The sequence below is a fragment of the Aptenodytes forsteri genome, unplaced genomic scaffold, assembly GCF_000699145.1.
Source record: "Aptenodytes forsteri isolate BGI_AS27 unplaced genomic scaffold, ASM69914v1 Scaffold341, whole genome shotgun sequence".
In the NCBI taxonomy this organism is placed as follows: domain Eukaryota; kingdom Metazoa; phylum Chordata; class Aves; order Sphenisciformes; family Spheniscidae; genus Aptenodytes; species Aptenodytes forsteri.
The window spans coordinates 149,033-166,815 of NW_008795553.1; the positions used below are offsets into that span (position 1 = coordinate 149,033).

Consider the following 17,783-nt stretch of genomic DNA (forward strand, 5'->3'; position numbering starts at 1 on the left):
GGCTCATGTTCAGCCGGCTGTCAACCAGCATCCCCAGGTCCTTTTCCGCTGGGCAGCTTTCCAGCCACTCTTCCCCAAGCCTGTAGCGCTGCAGGGGGTTGTTGTGGCCCAAGTGCAGGACCCGGCACTTGGCCTTGTTGAACCTCATACAGTTGGCCTGGGCCCATCGATCCAGCCTGTCCAGGTCCCTCTGCAGAGCCTTCCTACCCTCGAGCAGGGGTAGGGGTAGTATCTCGCTCACACCTCATTTCTGTGGGAATCGGTTTTGACCATATCTGCAGGTTTCTTAAAAAAATGAAGTCCAAGGAGAACGTGAGATTTCCGGGCGTGTAGATAAAGATGGGAACAGAGATTGCAAGTGTAGAAGAAGGGTCGGAGAGACCACGGTGGGGTTGCGGGGACGCCTGCACTGAGCCCTAATCTCATAAAAGCTGTAAGCAACAGGCGCTTAAGCAGGAATTTAAAATTTCAGGTACGATCTAAGCTCTGGGATATTTATATACATTGTAAGCATGTAATTCTGTACATACAAATTTTTGGGAACAGCAATACTTGCAGATACAGAGCAAGAAGTCTTAGGGATGGGGGGGGTTTATCCTGTCTTCCTATTCCCTAATTTAGCCATAAATTAGTAAAAAATTGAGTTTTCTGGTGGTTTTTGCATGACTACAGAGGCTGGACAGCTGTTCTAAGGACAGTTTCCTAGCTGGAAAATTTAGGAGGGCTCATCGGAGGCTTCGGTCTGAAGCCCAGATATCTTCTAGGCTTGCTGCGGGGAGCAGGGAGGCTTCTTCCCAGCTGCCCACCTTTGCCTGCATTTGCAGGAAGATATTTGTGTCGCCGGAGCGGCGTCGGGCAGCGTGCCAGGTACAGGGAGGTTTTCTGCCGTCGGCTCATCGCTGACCCCGGGCTTCGCAGTGGGATGCGCTCGGCATGGCGGCCGCCCCCCCCCTGTGCCGGCGGTACCCAGCTGGGAGGAGAGGGGGGTTGCGCTGCATCCTTCATCTCCGTCCCCGGGGAATCGCAGTCAGTCCAGTTTAGCACCGGACGGGGGATCTCAAAGGCGTTAAGCTCGGGAGGGTGGTGAAAAGTCACGGGGAGGAGATGCGCCCGGCTCCCGCGGCCGGGGGAGGAAGGTGAGGAAGAGCGAGGGCACGGGGACGGTGGGGACAGCTTGGGGACGGCGCCTGGACACGGTTGCGTGGCATGGCGGGGGGGGTCCCGTGCTTTTCCAGTGGATGGGAGCCCCAATGCGTTCACAGCACATTGGTATATTTGAACTAATCATTCATCATTCAGTGGATGGGAGCCCCAATGCGTTCACAGCACATTGGAAACCAATATATTTGAACTAATCATTCAGATTAAGGGCTTTCCCCCCACACACCCGAGAGGGGAAAACCCATTTAATCCTAGCGCTAAATTATAGTCTGCATCTGCAAAGTCTAAATAACACTGGGACAAGCAAACGTATCTTGAAAAAATGTGTGTGTTTAGGTCGGTTTTGTGAATATTCTTGCTTTTGAATCTCCTTTGGAGAAGCGTTGCTGTGTCATTCATTTAAAAGCCAGAACGATGCTGTTAAAGCAACTGCGCTTAAGCCCAGCTGCGACCTGTGATTTATTCACTAGTCCTGCGCTGATTTAACGTAGCTGCCAATCGACTACGTTAAAGGCATCACGGTGGAAATCGTGAACGTAAAAAATATAATTTTGGTTGTCGTGACTGTTTTTAAGGTAAATAGAGCTGTGGATGGTCTTAATTATTGCAGGCATCAAAATAATTCTATTTAAGTGTCAGGGATGGTGTCTACCTGCCCGCAGCAGAGACGCGGTGCAGGGTGAGGATTGCTTGTGTCTCTCCAGCAAAAGCAACTGGAAGCGAAGCAATTCCCGGGCGAGGGAGCCGGGGAGCGCACAAGGAGCGTGCACGCCGTTCACGGAGCGTGCACGGAGCGCGCGGTGCCCAGCAGCCCAGCGCCGGAGAGTTCTCCTCTCACCTCTGTCGTTGACTTTCCACAGGCTGGAAGAAGATCAGGGAGGGGGTGTTTGAGCAGGCAGGGAGATTTAAGAGCATAAGTCTCGTGAGCGCTTTGGAAAAATCCTCCCCTAAATAAATGAAATGTTTCAGTCCACGGAAATTATGCAAATTTGCAAAGAAATTGATTTCGCTGGTAGAAGATTAGAGGGATTTGGGAAGTAGTTTGTCATGGAAATGTACGCAGAGTCGTAAGTAAAATCTTGCCTACCCCGCAAGGAGAAAATAGCAAAGGGAACCCGGTGCCAAGCCAGAGATAACAGAAATGCTTTGAATTTCTGGAGGAGCTCCTGTGCCAGGAGGGTGGCAAGCCTCGGCAGGGCTCGCTCTCCTCTCTAGCAGCATCGCTTTTCATTTATTGGAGTAACTGAGCTGCTCGTGGGCACGGTGGCTGCAGCGATGTAGCCGCAAAAAGGCCCTTCGCAATATTCCTTTTGCAGGCAGAAAATTCAATTTAGTCTGTAGCAATGCTTTCTAGCGTTTAGCAATAATCCCGGGCAGTACGACGGAGCTTTCAGGTTTATTGGTTGCTGTTACTTAATATTTTGATTGAAAGCTCCACCTTGGCTAGATGATTTGGCAGGCAGGGCTGCTTTGCGGGGATTTTTATTCGTATCCGCTGTTGCCAGATGCAGGCTGCTGTCTGAAATATTAATGCAAGCTGCAAATCCAGGAATTAAGAGCTGCTTTCACCGGTTGAAACACCTGGCCTTAGGACGGATTCCTCTCCGTTTGGGGACGGTGGAAGAGCTGAAGCACGGGGGTGTGCAGAGCATCACTTGGTGCTCATCTCTTACTGCTTTGTGGTACCCGGGTTTTTAGCTTGGAGGTCAGAAGCTGTTGGGGTGGGAAAAGGGCATCAGACCGGGCAGCTCTTCCTTACGGAGCTGCTCTTGATTTGCAGCTCTCCCTCCTTCTCCCCAGTGCTCCTCTGCTGCCGGGTCTGCGGGCAGGGATGCACGCCGAAAACCCACGGGTGACGGTGGCAGGACAGGGTGGACGTCTTTGCAAGAGGAGGAGTCATTGGAAAACATAATGGCGTGGCTGCAAAACCTCCTGCATCTATGGGACATGGCTTAGTGGTGGACTTGGCAGTGTTGGGTTAACGGTTGGACTCGGTGATCTTAAAGGTCTTTTCCAACCTAAACGATTCTATGATTCTGTGCAGATGAGATGCCTGCGGTTGCGGATCCGCACGCGGGGAAAGAAAAGCTCTGCCATCCCTGCCGCACCTCCCTGCCTGCTCCCAGCGAGGCGTCACTGCCCGCGAGGCAGGGCTAACCCCAACCGTGCTGCCGTCGGTGCCTTGCACCGTGCTTTGCGGTGTGGCCGCATGCTGGAGCGTAGCCAGGACTCTGCTCTGGCCGCCACGTGGGTCCTGCTGTCAACCAGACCATAGATGTGACCCAGGTGGCGCTGGGGGAGCACCGCGTTTCAGGGTGGCAGGGGAAGATGTCCCCCCAGCTTTCCCTGTTTTTTTCTCCTTACTGAGGTGCTGGTCTCCCCTCCTTTTAGCTGAAGAGGCAGAGAAACGCCAGCAGGCTGATCTCCCGTAGCTTTGGAGGTGTCTTGCTCTTTTGCAAATAACTTCGCCAATGCGGGAGAATGGCCGCGCATCCCCATCGTCCTCTGGCCTTTGCAGTCCCACCGATGTCACCTTGGTGCACCTGGGGGGCGTTGGGGCCACCTTCTGTGCGTCCTGCTCTTTCTAACTGTAGCAATGCCGGAATCGCCCGCAGCAGCAGGAGGAGATGGGGCTTGATGACACCGAGGTGACACACTGACGGCAGCTTGTGCCACTCTGGCGGCGTGGCTTTGCCGAGTATTGTCGGGGCCATGTGTCGCAGAGGCTTTCCAAGGTTGCTGATGTTTTTACGGCGATGGCTATTAATCACTCCTTGGCGGCCATTTGGCGTTACAGCCTTTAATGACTCCTTCTGCCTCGCTGGGAGTTCATACTGAAAAGCAAGCAAGAGCGTCAACCTCATCTCCAAAAACAAAGCACCCATGGACATGTCTGGAGTTTAAATTACTCGTCTGTGTGTAATAGAAAAACATCAGCAACTTGGGGAAAGGAGTATCAGAAAGGAGAGAGGTAACGAGGACTTGGGCTCTCAGGTGGCCCTGAAGCAGCCAGCCAACACCTTGGCTCCCAATCGTCCACCCATGAGGTTTGGGGGACCCCGAGGAGGCACCTGGAGTCTCCCCTTCCTCTGTGATGTGCTGCAAATCACCATGAGATCAAATGTGATTTGTGCGCGCAAATCACCCGGTGCGGTCTCATCCCAGGTTGGGGAAACCTGTTTCTGAGCAGTAGTGGGAGGTGGGTGCTGATGCTCGTGGCTTGTGGTCGCGCTTGAGACCAGAAACAATTTCTTTACCCGCTGCAGAGAAGGAACTAGCTACCAGGAGAACAGGTCTGATTTCCCTGGCTCCTGCCCAGCCTTGGTCCGATTATCCATCCCTTCTTCTTCTAGTTCGTCGTCCTCAAGATGCAAGTCCCCGTCTGTCCTGGTGGCTGCTCAACTGTGGTCCTAGCCAGCGGTGTGAGTCGGAGGGGAGGTGACGAGGGTGTGCTGGGTACCACAGGGCGGGTTAAGTGACCCAGCCTGTAATTACTGCAGTTCGTAACCATGGTGAAAATAAATGAGTGTCCTCCGTGGTCAGATAATTATTGAAGGAAGAGGAGACCTCGGTTAACGTCCATGCGGCAGCGGGACGGTGATTTGTTGCTGGTGGGGTTGTAATCCTTTCTTGCCCGCTGGCATCGCGCTGCCTCCGGCCTTGCCACCCCGGCACTGGTGGGAAATCTGCCCGTTAATGAGGGAGCAGGATGGGGATGAAATCGGTCCTTGGTGCTCTCCGCAGCAGATCTATCTTCTCACCTCACTCATCGTTTCAGCTTGTTGATGCTGGGCGATGCAGCCAAGAGTTTCTTGGCGTATCTGACCTAGCAAGGCTTCCCCTCACCACCCTGCCCCGATAGTTTGTTCAGGGCATGCTCCTGTGGTTGTGGAGGGAGTTTCGGGGGTCTGGAAGGGCTCGATGAGTGGTTGAGATCCAACAACCAGTCTGGAGGGACCAGGAGGGACCCAAACTCATGCAGGTCTTCAACGGCAAGAAGCCGGCAGGAGGCTCAAGTCCTCAGGAGCTCGAAACACTGCTACGGAAAGGGAAGGAAGAAATTGTTCCCCACATCCCCTGGAGCGAGGACAAAGTCATGGGCAAGCAATGAGCAGGGTGCCGGGAGATGGTGGAGCCTCATGCAGGGAGATATTTATATATGCCTCTTTGTGGGCATTTTTCTGCAAAACTCAGTAATTGGACTCACTCTGCCTTTTTCTGAAGGACAGAAAGAACAAGTGGCTGTGAAAAAATAACTGAGAATGAGAGAGGAATGAACTGGGAGAGCAGCCCGTCCTCCCAGACGTGTCGCAGACGGTGCCTCCGGTATCTTCTGTGCCAGCGTGGGACTCGGCGAGGGAATGATAACACGATGTGCTTCCCTGTGCTTTGGAGACAGCAGCAAACTCCAGCTCAGATCCCTCCTGCGAGACGGGCGATGCTTTCGGCACCTCCATAAAAACCACCTCTGCTCTTCCTCCTGAGTGTCCCCTGCCTGGGTGGCATCTCCCAAGGACTTGAAACATGGATTGAGCAGATGAAAAACCTCTGTTAGTTGGGGTGATCCATGGGCCACCCCACTTGCGCCGGGTCGTGCAGGGGCAGAAGAGCCTCTTCTTGCAGAACCCCCCCAACCAGTGGCCATGAAATGTTTTGGACAAGGTGGAAAAGACTGGACAGAACTGGGGTAGCGAAGAGGAAAATCAAAGCGTGGTCTTAAGCAAGTGCAAGTGGTGAAGGCAGCATGAGCTGGCCGGAGCTGGTGGCTTTGCTGCTCTCTCGAAGAAACAAAGAGCCATCTTCAACCTTCAGGACACGATGCAGAAGATCTCGCTGTAGACGTGCTTCCACGAAAGCAGGGGAGAAGGTTTAATTCTTATTTAATGTGGTAACCTGGCATAAGGAGACCTGCCTCCAGCTCTCAGGATCCATGAGATCCACTGAGGGTGGTGGGTGGTGAGAAGTGTGCACTGGGCAAGACGTCAAACGGGGTGTTTTGGCACCAGAACTGGAGCCGAGGCTGGTGGGTTGTTCAGCGTGACCTCTGAGAGCTGTTCTGGTGGCGGGGCGTCTGGAGGTGGTGCGTGCTGCCAAAAAGGAGTGGGAAGGCCCTCTTCTGCTGGGCATCAACCTCCCTCATCTCTGGGATTTCATCGTGAGAAGAGGCTCCAGTGACCTGTAATCGATGAAAGCTGTGGGTCACCAGGTTCAGGAGACCCAGTATGGAGTTGGCAGTAGCTCAGAGTCTCATACTATCAATTTGCTTCATGTGGACAGGAGCAGAAGCATGAGCCAACTCTTGGGCCAACTCTTCATGGTGTAAGGTCACTGTGTCCCTCACTGGAGACGCCGCGGGTTGGGACAGCCCTGGAGAACGAACCTGAGCCGGGTGGCAAGGCTGCAGCCGGTGGTGTCTGGCTCCTGCCCTTCCCGACAGGCACATTTCCCACCAACAGGCTCCACGGAGCACAGGAGAAGGGTTGGTTCCCAAAGGTCACCCAACATTCGGGGGAGAGCAAGGTGCAAACCACATCCCTGGTGTGCCTGCAGTTTGGGGAGTGACGGGGACGGAGGCATCTCTGTCCAGCTCCAACGTCACATCCTACCGCTGGGAGATTTGTTTCCTGGCTCTTGCCCGAGTTTATGATGATGATAGGAAATTATTTTCTCCTACTCCCCATCTGACAGCAGCACGCTGGCAAGGTGGCGGGCAACGTCCCAAACGAAGTGATAGTTGCCTTTGAGGCTGGAGCCGCGTAGGCGCGTCTAAGGCTGAAGCCCAAGCTTGGCTGAAGTTTTGCTCCTCCGAGTATTTGATACTTTTATTTTGTGAGGAGGTGGTAACTTCAGGTAGTGAGTTGGGCCAAGCCTTGATGTCCACCCTCCCATAGAGGGGCAGTTTTTCCACGGTGGATGATCTGCCAGCTCGGAGCTGCCCCAGGAGAGGTGGATTCATTTGAGAAGGGTTGAGTTGCTCCCCGCCCCTGGGGCTTTCTCGCTCATCCCAGGACACTGAGCAGCCCTGAGGGGAAGGTTTGACCAGCCCAGATGGAGCCCAGCCAGCCTTGCCCAGGTTTCACAGCTCCCTGCAACCCAGTCCCAAGGAGTTAATCCTGCAGGGCCGAGATTATCCTGAGATTATAATTATTTCTGCCCGTGAATTATTAATAAAGAGGAAAAAAACCCTCTTCGATTCATTGCAAATTGCAATTAGGGTTGAAACGGAGAACCTGCAGACGTGCTGCTGGAACATCGGTGATGGGAGACCCAGCTTTGCGGGACACGTCGTCGTTCGGAGGAGATGTTACCCACCAGGACTATCAAATGCCTTAACGGGAAGATGGACTTCAGGTAGAGGTGAAGGAGGTCTCCTCCTGGCTCTGGTTGCAGGCTCCGGGGTTTTTTCACTTGTGGATGAGTTGGTCCCTGCTGAGCCCTGCTCGGGTGAGCTCCTGGCACGCTCGGCACGTTGCCCGGCTGAGCTTTCACCCCTGCTCGTGCCAGGACTGCCACAGAAGCTGCCTGTTGGGTGGCGATTTGGGGATGATTATTCACATCTCAGAATGAAGAAGGTCCCCGTTGGCGCTTGTTCGCACGTGCACGTTGTATGTACGAAAACAGGCTCCACCAGGCAGTTTCCAGCCCGATGCCACGGGGGTTTGGGGTGTGCAGGTACAGTCTCTGCGAGTCACGCAACAGCAAGATGCCGTAGGATGCTCCACGTTGAGAGACGTTCAGTGGAAGTGTGCAGGGCGTCACCGCACGGGGTGCGAAGTGGCTGAGGGATGCAGTGAGCTCGAGCATCAGGGAAGCCATGGGCATCCGCCACCACCGTTCCAGCTCCCGCTTGCCTCTCCGTGGGCATCGTGCGCATCCTCGCAGCCGTGCTGAGATGCTCGTCCCATCCGGGGCTGGCCCTAGGGCTTTTTTCGGCGATGAAGGGGACGGAGGGCAGCTGCTGCTTTCACCTCCTGCGGTGCTTGTGCTCCGTCCCTTTGGAGACCGAGGTGTCCACGCGTCATGCGGGTTTAGGCAGTTGGCTAAGCTGTCCCTCCCCTCCCTGCCCCAGCATGTCGGTGCTCCGCTTCGGTGCTGCCAGAAGTAGCTGCCCCATGGCCTCAGGGTACAAGGCAACGGGGGTTCGCATTTCGTGGGGCTGGGACATCTCTGCACGGGTCGGGGTTGTGTTTTCAAGCCCCCCCGAGCTATTTAGCGTCCCCGCAGGAGCCAAACCACGGGCAGAGGTTCAGTCCCCTGCCCTGTCCTCCCACCGTGGGCTCCCTCTGCGGCAGAGGGGGCAAAGTCTGAAGGTTTTTGCCTTCAACTTCTTTTGGAACGATGCTTGGGATTATTATTTTTTCCTGGTTTTAACGTAACTCAGCTCTAGCTGGGAACCGGAGGAGGGTTTTAATCCCGGGCAGGGGGCTGGATGGAGGGGGTGAGATGGGTTAATCCTGGGTGCTGCGAGGAATGGAAAGCAAGAAGAGGTGGGAGAGACGGGGCTGTGCGTAGGCGGCTTCTCCTTCTCGCCCTGGGATGGGAGATCCCAGCAAGGGGCTGGTCCCAGGTGGGGACCGTGGTGGGGGTCGGTCCCCGCTCCCTGCAAGGACTGCGTTCCCAAACACCCATGAAACTGTCACCCAACGTACGTCTGCCCCAAAGCTTGTCCCCAGCGGGTGGCCATGCTCGCTCCTCCATCGCTGTTCGGCTCCAAGAAGCACCAAGGCACGAGCGGGGAGGGATGATTCAGGGCTGTCTCCTAGAGATGTGCTCCAAGGGGTGTCATCGCTTCTCGGGGCTTGGCTTTCCAGCCTGCGTGTCCTTCACCATGAGGGTTGCTGAGGTCTGTGGGAGCCGGGGAGAGCTGCGGGCCGGTGCCACTGAGTTTGGGACAGTGGCAATGCACTGGTCTCTCCATCACAGACGTGCCCTTCACCTGATGGGAGAGGCTTGGGGTGCTTGGGCATGTCCATCCTTTGGGCTCTGCTGCGGCCAAGGGTCTGGGGGGTCCCGGGGCAGCGGTATGGGGGCGTCTGTCCGCCTGTGGGCATGGGGGGCTTCGCTCGCTGATGGCGGCGCTGTGTTTCTCCCCGCAGGACGTCGTCCCTGCGATGGAACGCCGGCACCAAGGAGCGGATGCTGATCAAGGTGACCGACCGTGATCCCAGCTTCCTCATGCACCAAGGCAACGGCTACGCACCCGAAAACCAACCGGGCACCCGTTCGCGGCGACCCTCAGGGGGCCAACAATCGCCCAACCTGCAAACCTTCGCCCCCGACACCGACAACTCTGTTTTCTTCCCGGAGAGGAAGCAGTCACCCTTCTTGAAGAGGGCTGAGCACGTGGGCAGCTGCTCGCCGCTGCTCGGCCGGGGGGACTCCTTCTGCTCCCCGCTCCAAGCCCAGCACCGCAAGCACTCCAGCGAGTCGCAACCCTCCTCGCCCCGCTACGCCTACGAGCCCCCCCTCTACGAGGAACCCCCCATGGAGTACCAGGCTCCCATCTATGACGAACCCCCCGTGGACATGCAGTACGAAGCCAGCGGGAGCTACAAAGCTGGCTCGCCGCAGAAATCACCCATCCGTAAACCTCACCCCTTCCTGCAATCACCCAAGCAAGGCTCCAACTCGCCCTACCAGCAGTTGGTGCTCACCAAACAGAAGTGTCCCGACCGGTTCATGAGCCTGGAGTACAGCCCTGCCGGCAAGGAGTATGTCAGGCAACTGGTCTACGTCGAGCAGTCGGGCTCCAGCCCCAAGATGAAGACGGGGTTGAGGCACAAATATTCCCCCAACCCCATCGGCGGCTCCTACTCGCTGCAGCACAGCCCCTGCCTGGTCCGGGACCAACGCTTGGAGATCAAATCGGGTGACTACAGCAGCATGGAGGGACCCGACTTCTGCCCTGGCCCAACAGGTGGCCAGGTGGCCCAGGGCGAGGACTCCATGTCGTGGTCCAGCCAACAGGACACCTTGTCCTCCACCGGCTACTCGCCCTCCACCAGAAAGAGGAAAAGCCGAAAGCCTTCCCTATCCCACGACCCCAACGCCTCCTCCACGGACGGCTCAGGGGACCGGGAGGTGTTGGGCGAGCAGATGCTGGGTGAGGAACGAGCCACCCCGGGATCCAACAGGTCACCGATGAACCGTACGGAGAGCAAGGCGGTGGAGGCGGAGGCGGCGCGGGGCTTCCCCGAGCCCTTCCTGGCACAGGCGCGCCTGGCTTGGGAAGCTCAGCAAGCCCACTACCACATGAAACAACGGAGCAGCTGGGATTCCCAAAAGGACGGTTCGGGCTACGAGAGCGACGGTGCCCTCCCTTTACCCATGCCAGGTCCGGTGGTGCGAGCCTTCAGCGAGGACGAGGCGTTGGCGCAGCAGGAGAACAAGCACTGGAAGAGGAACACCTTCGAGAAGCTGGGCTTCCCCCAGATCCTGCTGGAGAAGAGCGTCTCTGTGCAGACCAACCTGGCCTCCCCCGAGCCCTACTTGCATCCGTCTCAGGTAACGTCCTCGGGGATGTCCCCGGCATCGGGGGGCTTCGCCGCGTGCCCCGCGCCGCCAACCCTCGCCCACCGCGTGAGGGATGTCCCCGGCGTTGGGGGGCTTGGCCGCGTGCCCCGCGCCGCCAACCCTCACCCGCCGCGTGGCGCCTCCTCAGGTGCCACGCCAGGTTGGGCAGACCAAACCACGTGGCAGCGCAGCGTCCCCACCACCCTCTCCGATAAGGCTCCTTCTTCTTGTAAAGCCGGTTTAAATCCCCGCGTCCGCTGCAGATCCAGCGGGATGGTCCCCAGGTGATCCTGCACCTTCGTAGCCGCCGAGCGCCGGCATGGGCACCTCTGCACTGTGGCAGCCTCGGCCCTGTGCCGTGGCTTCAGGCGCTGCTTCTCCTCTTTCGGTCTGGCTGGCGCTCGGTGGGAGCCAGCTCCTGGACCCCAAGCACCCACCCGGCTCCCAGGGGAGCCCTGAGCGCCCATCCCCGGCTGTGCTCAGTGCTCCCGGCACATGCACGGGGCTCGTGTGCTTTGCAGTAACTCATCTCCTTGCGTTTCACGTCACGGCACCGTCGGACTGCGGCGGTGCAGATTTTCCTTATCAATCCCGTGGTGGCTCAGCCTGGGCTTCGTAGCATCCTCGCAAGAGCACTGGATTCTGGGGACACCCAAAATGCCACCTCTGGTCCCCATCCAGCTGGAGGAGACGCGTGAGCAGGGATGTCCCTTCTGCAGAGCGAGGGGAGATGGCCAGGGTGTGTAAACGGCATCGAGAAAATCGGCCCCTTTCCGCTCTCTCCACCTGCTTCCGTTCTCAAAGGCGTCCTCTGCCAGAAACGAGGGTTTGCTCACCAGATTGTTCCCAGCTGTAGCGGTTCGAGGTGCTGGAGCCGCGCCGCTGGCCCTTGGCTTTCGCGGTGAGCAGGAACAGGCAGCACCATGTTTGAGTTGGGGTCTTGACCCACCACCCCAGCTCCAGCCATCCAAGTGGTGGCTGAACCCGTCACCGGACCCACCGGTAACTCCGAGGCAATTTCCAGGAGTTTTTTTTCAGTGAGGACTGACAGTAAGTTGAGGAGCTTCGTCCCGCCAGTGCAGGCTGTCCCGTTTGATCGCAGGCAGCACCCCACACGGATCCTGCCTTGGTCTCCTCCCTGGCACGTTGGGATCAACAGCGCTGCCGACCTGGCTGCCAGATTTGCTTTCTTATAGAAGCTGGTCCTTAGCAAGCTGGTTCCTAGCAAGCTGGTCCCTCAAAGAAGTTGCTCCTTAGCAAGCTGGTCCCTCAAAGAAGCTGGTCCTTGGCAAGCTGGTCCCTCAAAGCTGGTCCTTAGTAACCTGGTCCCTCAAAGAAGTTGCTCCTTAGCAAGCTGGTTCCTCAAAACCCTGGGATGAAACAGCCACAAGCACACCAGCTTTCCAGGATCTGCTTCCCAGGGCTCTGAGCTGCCTGTACCCTCCCTGGGACTGAGCTGCCCCGGTCCTGGAGACCCCTCCTGCCCCAAACTCCCATCCCAGAGGAGCTCCTGCAGCTGCCATAGACCATTCTCGTGACGGCGTAGCCCTCCTGCTGCTGATAGCCCCCCATGGGCCGTGACCTGGACCTGCTGGAGCTGGTGCATCCCCTGTGCCCATCTTCCAACCCATCAGGTGTTTCCCATCAGCAGCTCCTGGCTTACGGCTTTCAGCTCCCATGTCCTTTCCCCTCCAGCATCCGACACCCAAAATCTGCCCCTCTGACCTGTAGTACCCCGCTCCGGGCAAGGACAGGGACACTGCCTGCGTCCCCGTGGCCAGAGGAGCCCAGAGATGGTCTGCGGAGGTGGGGAGGTGAAGACAAGGGTTTCCGGAATAAGACGGCTTGATTTGCTTTTGGATGCATCGAGTGCTGATGTAAGGACGGGAGGAAAGGCTATAACGGCTTTTTAAAACTGGATGATGACGCCATGTGCAGGGATAGTTACCCTGGTGAGAACAATCCGACCTGGAAAACTGCCTGGAAGATGGAGCTTGGTATCAGCAAGGAGGAGGGAGACCCTGGACGTGGAAAAACCTGGGAAACAGCAAATAATTTGGAAAATGCTTTTTTGCCCATGGGAATGTGTAAGGAAGTCGGTGGGGCGTCGCATCCAAAGGCAGCAGAAGAAAATTCCCCATGCGCAAGTGTCCCCAGGCACCCGGTGCTGCACGAGGAGGTTCAAACCCAAAACTGGAGAGCTCCAAATCCGCTTTGGATGCTCACGTTGGCCAGGAAGAATAGCTGCCACCATTAGTGATCCCGTGCCTTCTGCGTGGAGCTCAGGATGTGGTGGGACTCTTCTCCGCTGCCCGGGCGTTTCTGTCTGGTTGACCCTGTCTGATGTTGTCCGCAAGCTCAGGGACACCCGTTTCAGGAAGAGCAGATTTCCAGCCAAGGTGGTGGGACGCTGGACCAGGTTGCCCAGAGAAGTTGTGGATGCCCCATCATTGGAAGTGTTCAAGGTCAGGTCGGACGGGGCTCTGAGCAACCTGATCTAGTGGGAGATGTCCCTGCTCATTGCAGGGGGGTTGGACTGGATGATCTTTAAATGTCCCTTCCAACCCAAACCATTTATGGTTCGATGATTATCAAAAGCTCACCAAGCCAAAGTTCATTAGCACCTGAGAAGTCTAGAGCGCGCCTCAGGGAAACTTGTTTCCAGAAAAGAAACATTTCAACATGGAAATACCACTGGATATGGTATTAAGGAGAACTTATTAAAACCCCCAACCCAGACCATTCGATGATCATGTCTAAGATTGTCACGTGGTTTTAATTTGGTTTCCTATGCTCCCATCAACTGGGCAACCTTCAACATTGGTCAAAGCGGAAGCCTCTTGCGGTGGGCGCAGACCTGCAGCCGGCCCTGGCGGTGAGCTTTGTGCGGAGGGTTGTCACGCTGTCCATGATGGCAAGATGTGGCAGAAACGGAGAAGAAAACCAGAGCAAAATGACGCTGGAGATGACACGCGGGGAGATGCAGAGACCTGGCAGAGGAGGGAAGCGCACAGGAGATGTGACGGGGTGGCACAAGCGATGGGGACATGCCCAGTGTCACCGACGGTGCGTCCCCACGTCAGCCCTGCACTGGGATGCGTCCGAGCCCCATCCACGTGGCACCACGACTTCCTTCCCCCACAGCACGCTTGAGTTTGCTTCTGGGTTTCAGCGTTCCCCTAATCCCCGAGCCAAAAGGAGGGTCACCCCTTGCCAGGAGGTGACGGCCAGCAGCCATTGACGCCCGATTGCTTATCCCCTTGTTGTAGCCCTAGGCTTCCCCCAAGTTCATTTAGGACTGTGCTAATTAGGGCTGAAGCTAATTTTATATTGGCCCTAGCAGCAGAGGACCCATCACGTTCTGCCGCCTGTGTCACTCCCCAGCTCGACCGCGCTGTCCGCTGGGGTGGACTTGGCTGGAGAAGGCTGATGTCCCCAGCAGACGTGGTTCTTTGCTTCTCCTTGGGTGCCCTGGACGAACAGCGTGGCGGTGGCCCAGCTCGTGGACCGGCTTTTGGAAGAGCCACGGCAGCGATGGCTGCAGGGCGAGAAGGCTTAGAGCTGCATCTCCTTCCACCCAGAAAGCCCCACGTGCCTTCAGCTGACCAGCAGGTTGGAGGACACAGAAGGACCTTTTGGGTGATGTGGCCTCCGTAGGAACGGCAGGGCTGGGTCCCTCAGTGGGGGAAGCTCACGTGTCCCCACGGCCAGGTCCCTGCTGTTGTCACCGACGATGGGAGCTCAGCGACGTCATTGGGAAGACGAGACCTCAACACTGGGAAGGGACGAGCTGTTGAATGAGGAGACAAGAAACTTGAAATGTTTGAAGAAGCAGAGGCTCAGTTGTCTACCAGCAGCTCTGGTGGCTCTTTGGGTGGCTTCCTTGTCCCCTCCTGGACTTGCCGCCTCCACGTGGCCCTGGCTCTTTCTACCTTGGTTCCGCCTCCTGCTTTTCTTCTTCTGTTCCTCGTCTAAAGCCCAGCCCCAAGGCCGTGGCACCGCTGTGGTCACCTTGCACGCAGTCCCTGCTTGGGGCCACCAACACGGTCCCCCTGCGCATGGTGGGGAGGGCAACGTCACCTCTGGATGGTGTGGCATGTTCTTCCCTGCTAAGGGAAGGGCTCGCCTCCTGCCTGCCCACGAGTCACGTCCCCAGGGCCACCGAGCCCAGGTAACGCTGGCCCGGCCGTTGCACTTGCAGAAGAGCGAGCTGACGGACGATGAAGCCACGTTGGCTGGCTGCAGGACCAGGGAGCAGTCCATCCCAAGTGCCCTTGTTTGCCTTCCTCCATGCTGGTCATCAGCTGTTTGGGTGTCCCTCCACCTCCTGGGGTGATACCCATAAGCTGTGCTGGTTCCAGCAGTAGAAGGATACTGGTCTGCAGGGGTGCCCTTCTCTCTGCAGAGGTCCTTCCCGGCTGGGTGCTCTGCAGGTGAGGTTAGATCCAGGGCAGCTTGTGTCCCTCTGCACGTGGGATGTAAAGAAACAACATCCGTGTCGCTCATGGCTTGGAGGAGCCACCGGCCTCCTCCTGGGTATGTGGCCACTGGAGAACCATGCTTGAACGTGACTTTGGGGAGAGGGGATTATTTGGGGGGCTGGTTACAGGTGAGTGCGTCCCCTCCCCGGTGTGCCCGAAGGACTGGTGGAGCCCGAAGCCAGTTGCCCTTTGCTCCCCTCACGTTACTAATAGCCACCACCTCCTTCTGTCCATGACTGCAAAGCCTGAGTGACCAGGGTGCCGGGCGCGAAGGGAGTCCAGCACGTTGGCTTTCAGGTGGCTTCGCTTATCCCCACTGGTCCCCTCCCTCCTGATGCCGATCGGTGCCTCGAGCAGCCTTGGCCACTGGCACCAGACCGGCTCCACTTGCCCATGATGGGATTGAGGAGCAGCTCCTTGGAGAGGACATAGCTTTCGGCGCGAGTGTGGGGTGACCTCTTGATGCTGCGATGGTTTGTTGGTTGGTTGGTTGATTGGTTGGTTGGTTGATTCGTTGGTTGGTTGGTTGGTTGGTTCGTTGATTCGTTGGTTGGTTGGTTGGTTGGTTGGTTGATTCGTTGGTTGGTTGGTTGGTTGGTTGGTTGATTCGTTGGTTGGTTGGTTGGTTGGTTGGTTGATTCGTTGGTTGGTTGGTTTGATGGTTGGTTGGTTCGTTGGTTGGTTCGTTGGTTGGTTGGTTGGTTTGATGGTTGGTTGGTTCGTTGGTTGGTTCGTTGGTTGGTTGGTTGGTTTGATGGTTGGTTGGTTTGTTGGTTCGTTGGTTGGTTGGTTGGTTGGTTGGTTGGTTGGTTGGTTGGTTGGTTGGTTGGTTGGTTGATTCGTTGGTTGGTTGGTTTGATGGTTGGTTGGTTCGTTGGTTGGTTCGTTGGTTGGTTGGTTGGTTTGATGGTTGGTTGGTTTGTTGGTTCGTTGGTTGGTTGGTTGGTTGGTTGGTTGGTTCGTTGGTTCGTTGGTTGGTTTGTTGGTTGGTTGGTTGGTTGGTTTGGTGGTGTGGCCATGCTGTTAGTAACATGGACTTGTCTGGCTGTTGTCTCCTAGTCGGAGGATCTCGGTGCCTGCGCCCAGTTTGAAAGCAGCAGACAGACCAGGAACATGATGCCTAGCGCCAGCTGTGTCTTCCCCACCTTCAACCTGCGGAAGCCCTCCTCGGAGACGGACATTGAGAACTGGGCCTCCAAGCACTTCAACAAGCACACCCAAGGGCTCTTCCGCAGGAAGGTGTCCATCGCCAACATGCTGGCCTGGAGCAGCGAGTCCATCAAGAAACCCATGATCATGACCAACGACCGCAACGTCAAGAAGGAGGCGTGCGAAATATTTAAACTGATTCAGATGTACATGGGGGACCGGCGGGCCAAGACGGACCAACTCAACGTGGCCTTGGAGATCGCCACCAAAGGCTGGAGCATGCAGGGTCTGAGAGACGAGCTCTACATCCAGCTGTGCCGGCAGACCACCGAGAACTTCCGTTACGAGAGCCTGGCCCGGGGCTGGGAGCTCATGGCCATTTGTTTGGCCTTTTTCCCACCCACACCCAAATTCCATTCCTACCTAGAAGGATATATTTACAGGCACATGGATCCGGTGAATGACACTAAAGGTAAGAGAGAAACCGCTGCCCGGTGGCTTTTGCCCCTGCTGACGTTGCAACCCATTTATTTGTTATTTTGTTCCTTTCCCCTTCGCATTCATGAGTCTCCTTGTTGAAAGGTGGGCGAGGAACTCATCCAACAGCCCTCCCGGAGGTGCAGCGAGCGCGGTGGTGCCTTTACTGCCGGCCTTTCCTCCCCGGCGCACGGAAATCCAGCATGAGACCCAACACGAAATGAGCTTTGATACCTTTGCTGCAGGCCCAGCGTCACCTCCACCGGGGGTGGCCGTAAGCGAGAGTTCCCGGGACTTCTTCTGGCCGGTGAGGGCACCGTTAGAGGTCCCTTCCAACCCAAACCATTCTATGATTCTGTGATTTCACCATCACCATCTCCAGATGCTTCTGGCTTCTCGAGTAGCTTCAGATCAAAAAAAAAAACATGCTGGAAGGGGAGCCAGCTTGATTCCCAGCTCCCGAGGTGGTTTTTGGTCATGGCAGATAGAAGAGACCTAAGTTTTGGCTATTTGACCCCAAACGGGTGGGGATTGTAGGAGGCCCTCTCCAGTCCTGGGCTCGGCCGTCCCCGCTCCTTCACCGCTGGCGCTTGTCTCGCAGGTGATGGGATCCGGTCTGGCAGGGGCGCGGGGATGGTCGGTGCCTGCCCTGAGGCTGGCGGGAGGGGATGCCGCCTGCTGGCCACCCGCGGCGCGGCTGGAGGGTTGGGTATCCCCGCACCCCATGGGTTGGTGCCATCTTGCAGTGGGGTGGTGGATGAGGCAGAGGTGCGCTCCTTCACCGCTGGCGCTTGTCTCGCAGGTGATGGGATCCGGTCTGGCAGGGGCGCGGGGATGGTCGGTGCCTGCCCTGAGGCTGGCGGGAGGGGATGCCGCCTGCTGGCCACCCGCGGCGCGGCTGGAGGGTTGGGTATCCCCGCACCCCATGGGTTGGTGCCATCTTGCAGTGGGGTGGTGGATGAGGCAGAGGTGGGGGTCCCGGGGAGGTCCCGGGTTTCCGCA

General features: G+C 57.1%; 1 protein-coding gene across 1 annotated transcript in view; it reads left to right on the forward strand.

Moving 5' to 3' along the window:
- Positions 1-17,067, forward strand: part of ARHGAP39 (Rho GTPase activating protein 39) — a 56,871-nt gene extending 39,804 nt beyond the window's left edge. The window contains exons 4-6 of the mRNA XM_009282118.1: positions 9,258-10,665; positions 16,215-16,776; positions 16,887-17,067. Of these exons, the coding sequence (XP_009280393.1) occupies positions 9,258-10,665; positions 16,215-16,776; positions 16,887-17,005 (2,089 nt within the window). The 3' untranslated portion in view covers positions 17,006-17,067. The remainder of the gene's footprint in view (positions 1-9,257; positions 10,666-16,214; positions 16,777-16,886) is intronic.
- The last annotated feature ends 716 nt before the right edge of the window (positions 17,068-17,783 follow it).